Below are 17,950 nucleotides of genomic sequence, written 5' to 3' on the forward strand. Positions count from 1 at the left end.
TGGCATACCTGGGATTTGACTCCACATTTATCAGGGTGCCTGGGTGGCTCAGTCAGTTAAGCGGCTGACTCTTGATTTTGGCTCAGGATATGATCACAGGGTTGTGGGATTGAGTCCCACATCTGGCTCCACACTGAGTGTGGAGCTTGCTTAAGATTCTTTCTCCCCCTCTGTTCCTCTCCCTGACTCGCTCGCTGTCTAAAAAAACAAAAAGTTAAAACAACAACAATAACAATCCACATCTATCTTTACCCATTAGCTTACCTTCATTCCTTATCCCTGTAAGGAGGACATTGTTTTCATTTCACACAAACTCCAACTGGGAAGAGCAATAACTTCCCCAAGGTACTATAGGAGATTAATGGTAGAAAGGCATTAAAACCCAGGAATGTCTGACTTCATGTGTTATTCTGGGGGAGGGGCAGACAGAGAATCAAAGCAGGCTCCACGCACAGCACAGACCTTGTTCCTGGGACCCTGGGTCCAGGGCCCAAGGGGGAATCGAGAGTCAGACACCCAACGGAGCCACCCCAAAAGTTTATTTTTTAAGTGGTTTTATGTACAGATGCCATTTTAGACAAAAATATAGAGTTAGAGATCTGGAATGGTCATGATATGGTATGGGAATGCTACAGTGCATTCTCAAATTCCATTTCAAGGATAAGAGGACTTGAGTACAGAAAACTTGCTTAATGTTTTCTGGAAAGCCACTTAATATGTCCTCAAACCTGTACTTTATTTTTTTTTTAATGTTTATTTTTGAGAGAGAGACAGCATGAGTGAGAGAGGGGCAGAGACAGGGAGACACAGTATCCGAACAGGCTCCAGACCCCGAGCTGTCATCCCAGAGCCTGATTCGGGACCAGAGCTCACAGTGAGATCATGACCCGAGCTGAAGTCGGACACTTAACCGACAAAGCCACCCAGGTGTCCTTTTCCTTTTTTTTTTTAATTATCACAGTGTTTATTGATAGATACAAGTATATAAAATCAGGGCATGAACACAATAAATTAAGTAGACTTAATTTCAATACTATAATAAGAAGGACCAATTAAAATTCTCACCATTTGTTTCATGTGTACATTTTTTTTTTTTAAGTAGGCTTTATTCGGAGTGCAGAGCCCAACACAGGGCTTGAACTCTTGATAGGAAGGTCAAGACCTGAGCTGAAATCAAGAGTGGGAGGTTCGGGGTGCTGGGTGGCTTAGTTGGTTAAGCGTCTGGCTTCAGCTCAGGTCATGATCCCATGGTTGGTGGGTTTGAGTTCCATGTTGGACTCTGTGCTGACCGCTCAGAGCCTGAAGCCTTCTTAGGGTTCTGTGTGTGTCCCTCTTTCCCTTCCCTCACTCACGCTCTTTCTTAAAAATAAATAAACATTTTTAAAAATTAAAAAGTGGGAGATTTAATTGAACAACGCAGGCATCCTTCATATTTTAGCTGTCTTCTTCATTGATGTTTTCCTTTTATATATCGGTATATTATACTGGTATAATCACTCTTGTTTTCTACTATTTTATAGAAATAATGAGAATGTTTATAATCTTGTTATGTAACTATGCCTGCCAGAAAAATGAATGGGGTAGCCTATTTTATGTACTATATTTGGTTTTCCCCCTCGCTTGTGTGTTCACCCAGTAAAGTTGTTTCCCCTCCTGTCTTTCCTACTGGCATCAGCATCTGGCCAAGTACTGTGCTCAAGGTCGAAGTCCATGCAGAGAATTACCTCCTCAAACAGTCTTCATTGCATAGGCAAAACGACAGGCACAGGCACCTGGGTGGCTCATTTGGTTGAGAATCAGACTTCAGCTCAGGTCATGATCTCAGTTTGTGAGTTCAAGCCCCACATCCTGTCAGCCTGTCAGCACAGAGCCTGCTTCAGATCCTCTGTCCCCCTCTATCTGCCTGTCTTATATACATATATTATACATATATATATGTATGTATATGTATATATATTTTTAAAAAGGACTGGCGCCTAGGTGGCTCATTCAGTTAAGCCTCCGGCTTCAGCTCAGGTCATGATCTCACAGTTCACGGGTTTGAGCCCCGCGTCGGGCTCTGTGCTGATATAGCTAGCTTAGAGCCTGGAGCCTGCTTGGGATTCTGTGTCTCCCTCTCTGACCCTCCCCTGCTCATGCTGTTTCTCTGTCTCTCAAAAATAAATAAAAGACATTTAAAAATTAAAAAACAAAAAACGGACAAATACCACCTCTAGTGTTTTTGCACTGTCCAATAAAGTGTCTCCTCAGCAGCCTTTGTTTCTGGTTCCTTTCCTTTCTAACATATTGAAATCCAAAGCAGGAAGAACTGGGGAAATTAATCCCATCTGCTAAGTGTCCTGAATGGGGCTGACCTACCAGAAATTTCACAGTAATTACATAAAGGGAGGGAGAGTTTGAAAGCAAACTACTTGTATCCCTTCCTGTGATGGTGGGATGAAGAATACGGCAATTCTGACGTCTTGAGAGTAAAAACTTTTTTTCTTTTTTTTTAATTATAGGATGTCCCACAAAATGCTTTTCATGATCACATGGCCTTAGGTCTGAGGCCCCCAAAGCCTCATCTGATTTGAATAGTCTCCATTTCGTTAGCTTGTGGAGGCCTCATTGTACCCATTCATAAGCAGCTCAAGGGCAGAAGTTGAGCCCTCCTAACATGTTTTTTTACAGCGCTTAACGCAATTAGACATTCATCTTTTTGCCAAGATTGATTAAAGGCATGCTTTCTAGAACAAGACAGCGGGGTTCAAATCCTGACTCCATCACTTAGTAGTCCTTTAATCTGAGAAATGGGGTCAAGTAGTTACAACATCCACTTGGTCTCCGGATGAAAATCAATCCTGCAAGGAAGTTAAATCCCTTCCTCTGGGTCTCTAGCTCATTTGCATCTCGCGGCCTGCACGGCCCCCAGACCTGCACCGGCCTAGGCCCCGCCTCTCGCCCGTCCCCATAACGCGCAAGCGCAGCTCAGCTCCACCGGCCACCCTCCCCAAGCCTGCGTGCTGGCCGTCGGCGGGAGACTGGGTCTCGCGATGTGCGTGTGCGTGTGCGTGCGCGATCCTTGCGAGCTCGCGCACGCCTCCCTTCGCAGTACAGGGCTGTGGGGGCCTCCTCCTCTTGCGTTTGGGGCAGGACCCGGAGTGGTGGCTGCGGCGGGAGCTGGAAGCCAGCGGCCACTTCGCCGCCACCGCCCTCGCTGCCTGCCCTCTGACGGGTTCGTCGCGTAGTGGAGAGGCGGCGGGCTAGGAAGGGAACGGCGCCGGCGTGAGGTTCCCAGCTGATGGGCAACCCCTGGGCGCGCTGAGGGGCCGGGCTACCAGCGACTGAGGTAGGTGGGCGCGCGGGGGCTTGTCAGTCTGGCTCGGAGCAGAGTCTGGGCGGCGGGAGCTCGTCGAGTAGGCAAGGAGGCGGGCAGAATCGGGGCCTCGCGAGTTGGTGGGAAGAGGTCTCCGACCCAGGTCTGAGGAGGGGCTCTGGCCTAGCCCGAAGCGAGAGGAGGGGCCCCGGGCGTAGTCGGCTCGTCCCTCGGCGTGGAGCCATTATTCGGGGAAATGCCTCTTGAGGCGGGGGGGGGGGGGGGGGGGGGGGGGGGGGGGGGGGGGGGGGGGGGGGGGGGGGGGGGGGGGGGGGGGGGGTCACCCTTTCTTTTCTTTGAGAGGTCGGAATTAGCGGTCCTTCCTGTTCCCCTTTAAATTGAAATCGGCCGGCTTCGAGATGGGCACCTAGATGCAGTGGCCTGTGGACTTCTGCAGCTTGCAGAACTCCCAAGTGCCCGGACAGCGGGCTGTGAATTTTGATTATCGGAGGGTTCAGGACTCTTTCTAGAGTGGACGTGTGTCTTCTGCAAAGTTATTATTGCTAATACGTTAATAATCGCTTTCGGGCACAACTGGTAATACATTTCTAAACGCCTCAAGTCAGATAAGGATTCTTGGCACCGGGGAAACTGCGCCGTGGGGCACAAGTAAGGGGTAGAAGGAAGACAAAGAAGGCCGTTATTTATGATCTGTCCTAGTATCAAAACTTTGCGTGGTGACACAGGATGCATGGCTTTGGCATTTGTTTTGGCTGTAGCTGAAAAGACTTTCTGAGTGATGCGGGTCACAATTTGACTTTAGTTTAGAATTCTAAAAACATAAAAGATTCTATATAATTGTTAAAGCCCGAATAACCCGAAATAGATCTCCGAGAATTATGTAATGTTAGATCGTTGGAAGAGAGCAGAACTTGGATTTCTCGAAAGGAAGATTTTTCTCCATGTTTAGAAAGTTTCACCAAAGCTTTGTGAAGCTACTAAAAATAGAGTTCTTTATGTTGGCAGTAATGACTGCCACATTCAAGAGAAGGGAAAGGAATTTTTTCATAAAGGACTGCTAACCCAAGGACTTTCGGGTTTAAACACAGTAAAACAACTTCAAGATAGCAAATTTTAGTGTGTGCTTTAAAAATTCCAATTTAGGTACAGTTAAAATACATAGAAGCTCTTAGTTGACTCCTTTATATTCAGTGAACCATTTTAAAAGGTAATTAACTTTTGATAGTCTGCACTTCTGTTATGTTAATTCTTGGCTTTCATTTAGTCCAAACTTTCTACTGAAGTTTCTAGAAATGTATTCATTTTGACTCTCTTAAGAAGTGTGGCCTGCAGGGGCGCCTGGGTGGCCCAGTGGGTTGAGCGTCAGACTTCGGCTCAGGTCATGATCTCACGGTTAGTGGGTTCGCGGGCTCTGTGCTGATAGCTCAGAGCCTGGAGCCTGCTTCCGATTCTTTGTGTGTGTGTCTCTCTCTCTGCCCCTCCCCTGCTCACGATCTCTCTCTGCCTCTCAAAAATAAATTAAAATGTTTAAAACATTTTTTTAAGCAAAAAAGAAAAGAACTGTGGCCTCCATACTTCCATTGGGAAAAGTCTTACTAGAAAAAACAGTACTGTGATAAGCCCTGAAGTCAGAGTAGGAGACATTAATAAATGTAGGATTAATTAAAGCCTGTATATGTAAATACTGCATAAAAACATGTATATCTTTTATGTGTATGTGTGTAGATGACTATGCATGCAAAGATCTAATGCTGTTGATTACCATCTTAAAAGGTTGAAATCCAAAAGTAGAAAGGTTTGGTTTTAGCTCTTTCCTTTTTAGTGAACTATTTACATCAGTAACTGTCATAGTAAATTTCTTATCCAACTTTTAAATTATTTATTGAGTAAGCAGATGACTGTACTGATATCTTGAGAGTAGCAGCGAAGGAAAATATAGATCATATGGAAGACTTGTCCTTAGAAATGTTCTTTAAGGGGCACCTTGGTGCTCATTTGGTTAAGCGTCAGACTTCGCCTCAGGTCATGGTCTCTGAGTTTGGGCTTCATGGGGCTCTGTGCTGACAGCTTAGAGCTCGGCGCCTGCTTCAGACTCTTTCTGTCCCTCCCCTGCTAGCACGCACATGCTCGTTCTCTCTCTCTCTCTTAAAAATAAACATTAAAAAAGAAAAAAGAAAGAAATGTTCTTTAAGTCAGTGTCTCATTGTCTTTCCATTGGAATAAACAGCTTCACTCCTGATTGTGTCCTAGCACTTACAGTAGTGTTTTGCAGGGGCGCCTGGGTGGCTCAGTCGGTTGAACATCCGGCTTAGGCTCAGGTCATGATCTTACTGTTCATGGGTTGAGCCCCGGTCAGGCTCTGTGCTGACAGCTAGCTCAGAGCCTGGAGCCTGCTTTGGATTCTGTGTCTCCCTCTCTCTCTGACCCTCCCCTGCTCACACTGTCTCTCTCTCTCTCTCTCTCTCAAAAATAAATAAAACATTAGGGAAAAAATTTTTTTTTAAAAGATTAGTGTTTTGCGTTGAGTAAAATGTGTCAGTAAATGTGTCTCAGTAGATGTGTCAGAAGTAAATTAACATAATACAAACCAAATGCCTAAATTCCTGGAAAAGATTAAAGGAATTGGAGAACGGTGCTTTATTTTATTTAAGTTTATTTAATGTTTAGAGGTGCAGTAGGCATGACTTTGAGTAGATAATGAAAGAAAATGCAAAATGCTTATTGATTCATGATGTGGTTTCATCTTAGCTTGGGCAAACCATGCAGTATTTAATACATAGTAGCAGAGTATTTACTATTGAAGCTTGAAAAGATGTGAGTTCTTTGTGTACAGTCTTTCATTTATGCATGTGAGAGGGTTTTCTTTTTTTTAATATTTTTACATTGTAGTACTTGTTTTGTTTGTTGGGGGTGTTTGCTTATTTAATACATTCCGTCAAGGACAGGGAAAAAAAAGTTTATTTACTTACTTTGAGAGAGAGTGCACATGTACAGTCAGGGGTAGAGAGAGAGAATCCCAAGCAGGCTCTGGAATGTTAGTGTGGAGCCTGATATGTGGAGCCTGGTGTGGGGCTCCATCCCACAAGCTGCAAGATCATGACCTGAGCCTAAATCAAGAGTCAGATGCTTAAGGGACTGAGCCACCCAGGTGCCCCACCTTTTTTTTTTTAATGTTTATTTTTGAGACACAGAGAGACACTGTGAGTGTGCAAGGAGGTGAGAGAGAGAGGGTGACACAGAATCCAAAGCAGGCTCCAAGCTCCCAGCTGTTAGCACAGAACCCAACTCGGGGCTGGAACCCAAGGACCACAGGATCATGAACTGAGCCGAAGCCAGACTGAGTTGATTGAGCCACCCATGCGCCCCTAAAGATCTGCTTTTTAAATAGAGTATTTTTATTCCATGTTGATCAGTATCTGAGTAGAAGATATATAGTAGCCTCTTGCTTTTAAAAGCCTAATGTAAACTGAGACTCTATCCTTAATGCTAGTATATAGTGAACGTTCTGATACATTAAGAGAAAATGAAGTTAAGGGAAGTAAGGTCCAGAGGAAAGGTTTTGGTAAATTAATGATAGGAACTTAAAAGGCATGAATTGTAAAGAATTGAAAATAGACTGTAGGGAAAAAATATTTTCTTCCTTTACTGACAGTGCTACTTGTGTAAGAGAACTTGTATCTTTCTCCCTCTTTTCACTAGAGCTTTCTTTTCAGCAGGGTGATTTCTAGACAATAAAATTGAAACATGGGTCACTTTCTCTTAAAATCTTCAGCTCAGAGGCCTGTGTTTATCTTTGTACTTGTATAATGTCTCTAGTCCAGCTTTATTGGCAACATACTAGTATTTTTATTCTTATCTAATTCCTGTTTATATTTCTCAGTTAGTTTATAACTCAAAGGGGGAAGGAATGTAGTTAGTCCCTTCACATATGCCAACAGTAGCTTTTCTTCAGTTTGGAAAACAAATCTGTTTGACTGTAGATGTTCTTAACAGAAAGATTTTGTGGATTTTTGCAGAGGTATAAGCTAAAGAGGTGAATAAAAACTTAAAAAGGAATATTTTAAAGTGGGTCTTATGTTTTCATTTTAACATAGCTGGGTGATTCTCATGGTAGGGGGTGGGTTTTACCCCTCGGAATATTGGTAAGGTATGGAGAAACTGGATTTTCAAATGGGGAGGAAGAAGAGAGAGTAGCTACTGACATCTAGTGGGAAGAGATCAGGGATGCTGCTAATAAGTATCTTAAAATACACAGGACTCCCCTCCCCCAAGAAGGTATGTGGAGCCAAATGATAGTACTATTATGAGATACCTTGATATCGGTGTATATTATGCTAAAATTGTTGGTTCTGATGTCAGATTATCTGAACTCCTGTTTGACTTTACCATTTCCTAATGTGTGACCTTGGCAAGTAGCTAAAAATTCCACGTTTTCCCTAAAATAGTGCTAATAATAGTATGTTCCTCCGAGTTGTGGTAAGGATTAAATCAGCTAATGTGACAAGTGCCAAACTTATATAGAAAATGTTCAAAAACTGTTAACTTTCAGCTAGTATTACTACATTTCGAACACATCTTGATGATCTTTATTTCTGAGCTGAATTAGAATTTGAGCTGGTGAAGTGAATTAATAATGTCTTTCTCATTAGATCCTTGGAATTGAGTGAAGAATTGCTTCTTTTAATATTTATGTTGAACTCAGTCTTGTTTTATGATCTCAAGTCTATAAGGCTTCTGTCACAAACAGCTTCTCATTGTGGATAGTCTTTCTTTCTAGTTAAGACTTTAAGCCAGCTGCCCGGAAGCTCTTTTATCTGTTGATTTTCAACATATATTTTGTGATTTAACAGAATTCAGTTCTGTGACTTGATTCCCATTTTTTTCCTGCCTTCATAACTGAGGTTTTGGTACAGTTTTACATGTATGGGATAGGCAAACATCTAACATCTTGGGGGCTAGATCTTATTATACACCTGTGACTCTTTTTCTAAATCTGAATGGAACCCGTATCTTTATTTTCTTACCTTATTGAAATATAATACTTTAGTCTCCATAGACTCATTTTCTGTGTGTCTACATGATTTAGGTGTCAAGGGCTGGATTGTTATGGTGGTGGTTATAATATATCCTTTATAAAGAGAAAAAAATCACAGGGATGTCCTCAAGACAAAACAGAGATTAGACTGTTAATTAGTCAGAGGGCTCTTGTAAGGGAAGAATATCCATGCATCTTTATGATCGGGAAGAAAGCAGTATTGCACTTTGAATTTTTTGTCTTGGTAACTATACCTTCAAAATAGGAAGTATTTTATTATGATTGTTACCCATATTTTTGTAGTAGAGTCTCAGATAATTGTATGAATGTTGACTGGTTTAAGTTAATGGAAACCTTGTTTACCTTTTATATTAGTACTGCGTCCTGTTTGGATAGATTAGGTTTTTTTGGTTGGTAGTTTTTTGGGGATGGGGAGATAGATTAGTTTAAAGGGAGTGAGTACCTTGAGAGATTCTTTGCTTGACACATTCTGTGTTTTGTGAAGTATTGCATACACTCAGGATTACATATCAGTAATAAATTATAGTGAGGAAGTGTCCACCTTGTGGAAATTGTGGCCAGATCAGAAGAGTATATATGAGAAATGAAAGGCCAAAGAGACATTTTAAGAATGTTAAGCAAACAAAGAATCACGTTAATAAAAGTTCTTGTGCTTGTTATCTTTTTAGGGTTTCATAATCTAGAAGCAAAGAACCAATAAAATGTAACACATTTATTCTCTGCTTAGCATTTTTCCATTTCCTAGGCAAAGAACGTATGGTTAATAATGTATTAGAGTTGAATATTGTAGTTGAGTTCTCTTGTATGACATTTGTCCATACCCTTGATTGAATTGAGGGAAACAAGTTTATCTTTGAATCTGCTGATGTATGTTTGTTTATAAGTGGTCTGAAGTCCTGCCTGTCAGCCTGATCTTAGGTAGCCCGCATAGCTCTTAGAAGACAGACTATTTTCCCACTGAATGCTATCATACAGGTATATATTTCTATGTCTGTATTTATGCATATTTGTCTTCTATTTTTGGTAGAAAATGATGCATCCTGTTGCCAGCAGTAACCCGGCTTTCTGTGGGCCTGGCAAGCCTTCCTGCCTCAATGAAGATGCCATGAGAGCTGCTGATCAGTTTGACATATATTCCTCCCAGCAAAGCAAATATAGTCACACAGTCAGCCACAAACCAATGGCTTGTCAGAGGCAAGACCCATTAAATGAAACACACTTGCAGACTACAAGTGGCAGAAGTCTAGAGATAAAAGATGAACTAAAGAAAAAGAAAAATCTCAACCGATCCGGTAAACGTGGCCGACCTTCGGGAACCACCAAATCTGCAGGATACCGAACCAGCACAGGCAGACCCCTGGGAACCACCAAAGCAGCTGGATTTAAGACCAGTCCAGGCAGACCTTTGGGTACAACGAAAGCTGCGGGATACAAAGTCAGCCCAGGGAGACCTCCAGGTAGCATTAAAGCTCTGTCCCGTCTTGCCGACCTTGGTTATGGCTGTGGCACAGCAGCTTTTCCTTACCCTATGATGCACGGCAGAGCAGTTCATGGGGTAGAGGAAACTAGTAGTGAAGTCAAGCCACCTAATGAGTGAGTGAGGGAGGAAAGGAGGGCCAGGTTTAGAAGGAAGGCTGTGGATAATCCCAAAGCTTCTTGGTTTTATTTTGACATACATGATTTTGTAGCCTGGGCTTTCCAAATTTGTTTTCCGGTTTGATTTGTTTTCCTGCTTTTGCTCAGAAACTGCCATATGCTCACAGACGCGCTCAGGGCATGAGCAGTGGCGTTGTGTTTGTATATAGGTTCAAGTGTAATACCTAACCAAATCATTTTTCCTTTCTTTTAGAGTTATAGTTGTGTCTCATATGTCATTACTACTTTTAGGCCATTCTGCATCGATGCTTTATGTGCTAAACAACTGAAACCATTTTTCCTATTAGTTTGTGAAGTAAGCCTACAATATATTAAAGATAATATCTAAGGTATTTTTAACTGATGGAACAAAGCAAACTAATGATTCAGGATTACTTGAGGTAATGGCTGTGAGTTTTTGTAACATTTCTTTTCATGAGACAGGACACAGATATTTGTATGCTTTGGCATTTACACAGACTTCAGATGTTAAAAATCTTTTAATGTTCTAGGTTTAAGAAGCAGAAGCTTATTTATTTTATTTTATTGATTTTCATGGTATTAATTGATTTAACCATTATTCCTAAAAGAATTCTTTAGTATTTGCCTTCCAGCAATGATATGTTGCATATTTTTTAATTGCCTAAGAGCATATATACCAAACACTACAAACAATTCATATTTACAGAAAAATTAAACTTTTTGATAAAAACTACACATTACCTTTTTGGTGAAATATAATGCATTCTGAGAAAAGCATATTTAATGTAATAGAGAAAGAAACATTCTTAAGGTCTGCATGTAGCTGTAGTGACTACGTTTTGCCTTTCATATATTTAGTTTTAAAGCATTATACTTAAAACATTTATTAATGTTCATTTATTCAAAATGTTTTTCAGTTTTTTTCCCAAGAAATTGTCCCGTTGCACTTATTGTGGTTTCAGGTTTCTATCTACCAAAGGACACAAATTGAAGGTAGAGTCTAAAACCGGTATAAACAAAATGCAATTTTCTGACTGTCAGAACCCAAATATTAAGGAATCTGTAGGAATCCATCTATGCATGAAACATGTAAAAATATGTTGGTTAGTTTAATTAAAATCTAATAGTGGTTTCAGTGAGACCACTTCATCCAAAAGAAAATTTTTTCCAACAATGTTTGCTTTAAAAGCAAGATAGAAAAGAAAAAAAACTTTTGGGTGGGTGTGTATGGTGGGAACAGAGGGAAATTTCTCTTCTCCCCTTACTGAAAGTAATACTCTTTGTTAATACACATTTTATTTATTCTGAGTTTGTTCTAAATAAAATAAACTCTTAGAAACTTCAGATTTGGGGGGGAAATCCACTGAACTTTAAAGTTACAATGTATGTATTTGTGATTTTAAATGCCTTTGAGATTATAATGTAGATTTGCAGGACTCAAAAACTTAAAATAATGACAATTTTAAAAGGGCACATCTTTCGTTGTTTGGGCTTGCTCTCAGTTATTGCAAACGGATGTCGTGTTTCATACCTTTTTTTATCAGGAAAAAAGCAGCAAGCCTTCAGGTGTTCAGGGATGCCTGACACAATGAGCTGGACTTATGCTGCTCTTTACAGTAAGAGGTGTTGTATTGTATGTGGGGACTTGTGTGCACTGGCATCTAAGACAGTGACCTCAACAATTTTAGCTTTGCACAGACCCTAGAGAACAGTAGTGATGACTATATAATCAGTTCTAACATTCTGGCAGCTAAATTGCTACAAGAGTTTCTCCTTACAGAAGCTTAAAATATAAAACTTTTAATAATGTACTCAAAACAGTATAACTTCTGACACAATTGCTTACATCTTTATTCGTGTGTTCATCTGTCCACTTTTGTAGTATATATCTGTCATTTAGCTGTTTTCTCAAGATGATGTTCGGTAGTTGGCTGCTTAGAAATTAAGCAGTTGTTTAAATGTTCTACCTATATATCACTGTCAAAGATTTGGTTACGTGTTGTTTTATACCATGTCCATTTGACATTTCCCTTCCAGTTTATTTTTACCCCTGATTTGTTGTACATACCCTTCCCCTTCTCTCTGCCTTTGTTTCATTCATTCCCCTGCCTCTTGCCCCATTCTCCAGCACATCTACTCAGTGGTGCTGTGCGGTGTGTCAGAAGATAAAGCAGGTGTATTATTGTATAATGAATTTTGTATACATGTTAATGAGATGGTGAAAACAACTAAAGCAATTCTGTTCATAACAGTATTTATTAATATCAGGAGTTATGTCCCAGGAAAAAAAGGGGCAATTGGCTACAGTTGTGAATGGATAACGTTGTTTAGAAAGCTGAATTTTCTGTTCAGGTAAGCGTATACCTGTCTGGTGTTGAGCATCTCCTGATTCCACTTCCTTTTCTCCTTGTGAACAGTTTATTGGTGCCATGCTGAAGAGAATGACATAGAGTGATAACATGAATGAAGTCTTAAAATAGACAATATTTTTACTTCTCTATAAAGACTACATTGTGCATCTTTTGTAACACTGTCTCTTGTCATGATAAACACTGAAATAGCATGTTAAACAATTGCCTCTACTTTAATATAACCAGTTGGGGAAAACTGGCCTTTTCTTCCAACTGTGTGATTGTTCCTTGAAAGGTAAATTGCTAATTTTATATTGTATAATTCTGTTCTTCACAAAATGGGTTTCACTATTCTATATTAAAACCGTTGGTCAGAAAATGATCTGCTTTTCAAGTAAGTTTGCTTTCCTTTTTTTCTTTGAAGAATATTTTAACATGCCTTATTTATTATCATATTAACAAAGAAGCAGCTAATACAGATGAAGTTTTCATTTTTTTCACAGATATTTAGTATGGGATGATTTTGATACTATCTTTGGAGTTTTGCACTGGATATTTAAAAAATACTGGCACAATCTGTTGGAACAAAATAAGCATCTGATTAATTTTTAATATTTGGGGACATTTTTTAAATCAGTGCTCATTTAGACTAAAATATTCTTGATATTTTTTATTTACTTTTTAAGGAAATCTCTGTTAAAGTAATAAAACTAATATTCATTCCAAACTGATGTTTGCGTGAATTTACATGTAGTATTTTCATGAAGTAATAGAGCTTCTTTGAGTTAAGGAGGAAAAAACAATGATCTGGATCCATTTATTAGGTTAAAGGTGAACCAGCCAGTGTGAGAAACCAGTGTGTGAGCTGAAGGAAAAAACCTTCTCCTTCCTGTTGAGAAGCTTTTAAGAGAAGAATTCAGGGGCTGCTGGCAAGAACTGCTGCCCTCTTGGTCCTTGTCTCTGTATGCAGTAAAAGTTTATGGTCCCTTTATAATATAAACATTCACAACAGTTGTTCGAAACATTTTTTTTCCTTGGACATAAAATTTTTGATGCTACTATAGTTTTGTTTTTATTATAGCTTAACTATATGCTCTAAACTCTAGGATGTATCTAAATCTTTCCTTTGCTTTTATCTCCTCCTCCCCCCAAGTAGATAAATCTGTGCTCTCGCATACAATGTATTTAATTTTGGGAAAATTTAATGCTATATAGTAAATCAAGTGTGTAATTTATAGTAATCAGACCACTTTGATTCTTTAAGTTTCACAGTTTCCTTTTTCCACAGATAATTACAAAGAAAATAATTACCAATTAACTGATATAAGCACGTTGTCCTCTGCTGTAAAAAGTCTGAATAGATACTGTGTATGTTTTTATGTCCATGAACTTGAGCTACTCGTGTGCAATTAATGTGTATGGGAATGGAGTAGTGTTCATGATTTGTATCTACATCATCATATGGATGTATATTTATTAATAAAGTCATTACTTTAAAACCAACTCTGTTTTCTGCTTTTTTTTACTTAGCACAGTATTTGTCAGGTAGAAGAATGGTAAATGGTATACCTTTATCGTGACTGTGATCTTGTATTTTCTTAGGTGTGCTTTCTGAAATCTTCCCCTTGGTACTTTTGTTTTTCTCAAAATAATACTTATAAATTTGTAATTTAAAATTCTAATTTGTACATGGATCTCATATTCTTTGCTTTTTCTTTCCATTGAGATACAGCAGGCTAATAGTTACACCAAAGGCTTGTATTTAAATTTGATCTTTTTAGTTCAAAAAATGGTTGATCTTTTTAGTTTAAAAAATTCAAGTATTAAATGTGGCTAATTTATTGTTGTTTGAATGTTAACCTTAGAGAGAACAGAATGTGCATATTTTGTAGTTGTTAAATATTGGAGATATAAAAGGAAAACACTTTCCCCTGAGTTTTGTGCATAAAATTGCCTTTTTTATTCAAACCCTGCAGATTAGCTAGAACACAAGTCGGCAAACTAAGGCCTAGCGCCTCTTCTTATAAATAAAGTCTTACCGGAAGAACCGTCCTCACTTGTTTACAGATTGTCTAAGGCAGAGCCGAGTGGTTGTGACCTAAGCCTAAAATATTTACGAATTATTCCTTTACAGGAAAATTTGCTGACCCCTCATTTAGAAGGATATATTGGAGTAGAAAACAGCAGATGAAATTTGAAGTTGAATTTCAAAACCTGAGCAAATGATGGCTGTTTTTTGCTTTTGAATTGTATTGGTCATTCTTCAAAGCATACTTCAAAGCATTTTTTGTGTGTGCTTTTCCTCACATGTTTGAAGCCCTTTGACTTCTCTGTGAGAATCTTCTGGTGATGAGGTGCACTGTTCCTGATCTAGGAAGACTGATGTTCACCATTGTAGTCCTGGGTCATTTGCTGTGGCTCAAAGGGTTACTTAGTTAGTTTACTATGTCTTTCTGTAGGTCTCTATAGAGAGTTTTATAGTAAAAATGTATTTGTTCATTATAATTATGCTTGCCAAAATTCTCATTCTCTGGGAATGTCAGCAAATCAGTGTCCTATTCAGTTGAAAAAGCCAGCCAACTGAGATTTGTAGATTGCAGAGAAGAAAGTCTCCATTTACCACCCAGAATTTATACCGTGAATATTATTAACACACTTGTTGTTTTGATCCATTAGTTGCCAATGGTGTGTGAGAATCACAAATGACCTTTTAAAATAGGAATCAGTTGGCATTTGATAGTTTCATAAAACATAAAAGCATGAACTTTAGAACAAATATACAAAGTATTACAGTTATGCTAAGAATGTCCTCATAGGGGTCCCTGGGTGGCTCAGTCGGTTAAGTGTCTGACTTCAGCTCAGGTCATGATCTCGCATTTTGTGGGTTGAAGCCCCTCATTGGGCTGTGTGCTGAAAGCTCAGAGCCTGGAGCCTGCTTCAGATTCTGTGTCTCCTTCCCTGCCTCTCCCCTGCTCACACTCTCTCTCTCTGTCTCAAAAATAAATAGACATTAAAAAAATGCCCTCATAGAATGAAAGTAGGTCTGCTACCACTTTATATTTTTCTTCTTGGCACCCAGATTTCTTTCATGTGGGTTTCTTTTCTTTTTTTTTTTTTAACATTTTATTTATTTTTGCGAGACACAGAGACAGAGCGTGAACAGGGGAGGGGCAGAGAGAAGGAGACAAAGACTCTGAAACAGGCTCCAGGCTCTTAGCTATCAGTCCAGAGCCTGATGCGGTGCTCGAACCCACAAACTGTCAGATCATGACCTGAGCCGAAGTCAGATGCTTAACCCACTGAGCCACCCAGGTGCCCCTTGCCTGGGTTTCATCATCACTCTCCTGTTTCAAAGTATGTGTCAGGGGCGCCTGTGTGGCTCAGTTGGTTAAGCGTCTTGACTTCGGCTTAGGTCATGATCTCACGGTTTGTGGGTTTGAGACCCACTTTAGACTCTGTGCTGACAGCTCAGAGCCTGGAACCTGCATCAAATTATGTGTCTCCCTCTCTCTCTGCCCCTCCTCCACTTGTACTCGGTCTCTCAAGTATATAAATATAAAAAAATTTTTTAAAGTGTATGTCCCCGGTATCTTGTGAAGTACATGTGGATTTTCATCCCTGATTTCTGTAAGAGTGATTAGAGTCGCACAGGTATAAAGTGACTCTCAAATGTCAGAGGTAAGCCTTTGGCAAACAATACCCTACAATGTGGCCTAAAAGTCAGCCTTCAGGGATAGTTGCTTCAAAATTAATGCCACCCATAAATGTTTTCTAAAAATCAAAACAGGCGCCTGGGTGACTCAGTTGGTTAAGCCTCCGACTTCGGTTCAGGTCATGATCTCACGTTTGTAGATCCGAGCCCCGCGTTGGGCTCTGTGCTGACAGCTAGCTCAGAGCCTGGAGTCTGTCTTCATATTCTGTGTCTCCCTGTCTCTCTGCTCCTCCCCCTCTCATGCTGTCTCAAAAACAATTTTTTTTAATTTTAAAAATTTCTTTTAGTCCAAACACAAAGCCCCATTGGAGTGGAAGTGTAGTAGGGTACGACAGTAATGGCCTTGGTATAATACTTGGCATAAATAATGAACACCACATGTGTTTATTAAATAAATCACTGAAGTTTTTTTGAATGATGTCAAAGGAATTGGAATACCCCTCTCACTGCTTTTTTAAAAATGTTAAAAAGCCTGAATCCTATGGAAGTTAAATAATTTACCAGAATTGTACACCCAATAAGTGGCAGACAGCATCAACCTATGCAAGGCTAGGACTCTTAACCACTGCCTTGTACTCACCATTGGAAAATTTTTTTTTTTAATTTTTAAATGTTTATTTGAGAGAGAGAGCCTGTGTGCAAGAGGAGGACGGGGGCAGAGAGAGAGGGAGGCACAGAATTCGAAGCAGGTTCCAGGTTCTGAGCTGTCAGCACAGACCCTGATGTTGGGCTTGAACCCAAGAGCTGTGAGATCATGACCTGAGCCAGAGTCGGACACAAGTGACTGAGCCACCCAGGTGCCCTCATCATTGGAAGAATTTTTAAATGGGGTTCTGCTTTTAGTGGTAGGTATTTTTGTACTGGCGTTGAGATAAATACCACTATGAAATATATAATAAATACCACTATACATTTTGTCTCCATGCCAGTGGCCATTCTCTTGTGAGAACCTAGGGGCTGTGAAGTAGCTTCTTAGCAAGGAGAGTGACAGGAAAAGTCAGACTTTTTTTTCTCTCGGTAATTTGTCTTTTTCATTACTCAAAACCTTTAATCCTTTGTGTTAGGTGTTGATTTCCATATGAACTTGGCATGTTTTTTAAATACATTTGCCCATTTTGTCTGAGCTGACAGGAACTGGTTTGTGACCACTAAGAAATTGGTTTGTAAAACAATGTCCATGATCCACCCCTTTATCCTTGGGCCAGCTTTTCTTGGGATCAGAGGTTGCATGTACTGGCACCTGGCTGGTTCAGTCATGCAACAGAGTAGCATGCATAGACTCTTAGTCTCAAGATTGTTGAGTTCAAGCCCCATGTTGGGTGTGGAGCCTACTTGAAATATGTAGGTTGGCAGTCATCCCTGTTGCTGCCTTGTAGCTCCATGTGACCTGTCACAATAGATAAAGGTTCTTTTTCCTGGTCATTTTAAAATTTATTTTACTTGCTAGTTTTGTTAATTTGCCTCAAGTAACAACATATCAATCCTTCCTCATCAAGGAAAATATTTATTAGTTTTAAAAATGCCTAGTTTCAGAGTGCCTGGGTGGCTCAGTTGGTCCGACGTTGCATTTCAAGTCAGGTCATGGTCCCACGGTCATGGGATTCAGCCCACAAAGGGGTCCGCTCTCAGCTTAAGATTCTTTCTCTCCCTCTCTGCAGGGGCAGAGAGAGAGGGAGACACAGAATCCAATGCTGCCAGCACAGAGCCCAATGCGGGGCTCTAACTTATGGACCATGAGATCATGACCTGAGCTACAGTTGGACACTTAACCACTGAGGCACCCAGGCACCCTGATTACTCAGTTTTTATTTTAGCTGGACTGAGAGAGGGGCTTTAGAATTTCAGGCCCTTTTAATAAGTAGTGTCATTTCTCACAGTTCTTTGACTAATTGTTGGTC

At 40.0% G+C, this 17,950-nt stretch overlaps 1 protein-coding gene across 1 annotated transcript; it reads left to right on the forward strand.

Moving 5' to 3' along the window:
* The first annotated feature begins 3,027 nt into the window (after positions 1-3,027).
* C6H5orf24 (chromosome 6 C5orf24 homolog) lies at positions 3,028-13,843 on the forward strand. The gene is made up of 2 exons (XM_029941937.1): positions 3,028-3,328; positions 9,400-13,843. Exon 2 carries the CDS (start codon positions 9,403-9,405, stop codon positions 9,967-9,969), a length of 567 nt encoding a protein of 188 aa, XP_029797797.1. The 5' UTR covers positions 3,028-3,328; positions 9,400-9,402; the 3' UTR covers positions 9,970-13,843.
* Positions 13,844-17,950: the final 4,107 nt, after the last annotated feature.

Source organism: Suricata suricatta, chromosome 6 (assembly GCF_006229205.1).
Source record: "Suricata suricatta isolate VVHF042 chromosome 6, meerkat_22Aug2017_6uvM2_HiC, whole genome shotgun sequence".
Taxonomy (NCBI): Eukaryota; Metazoa; Chordata; class Mammalia; order Carnivora; family Herpestidae; genus Suricata; species Suricata suricatta.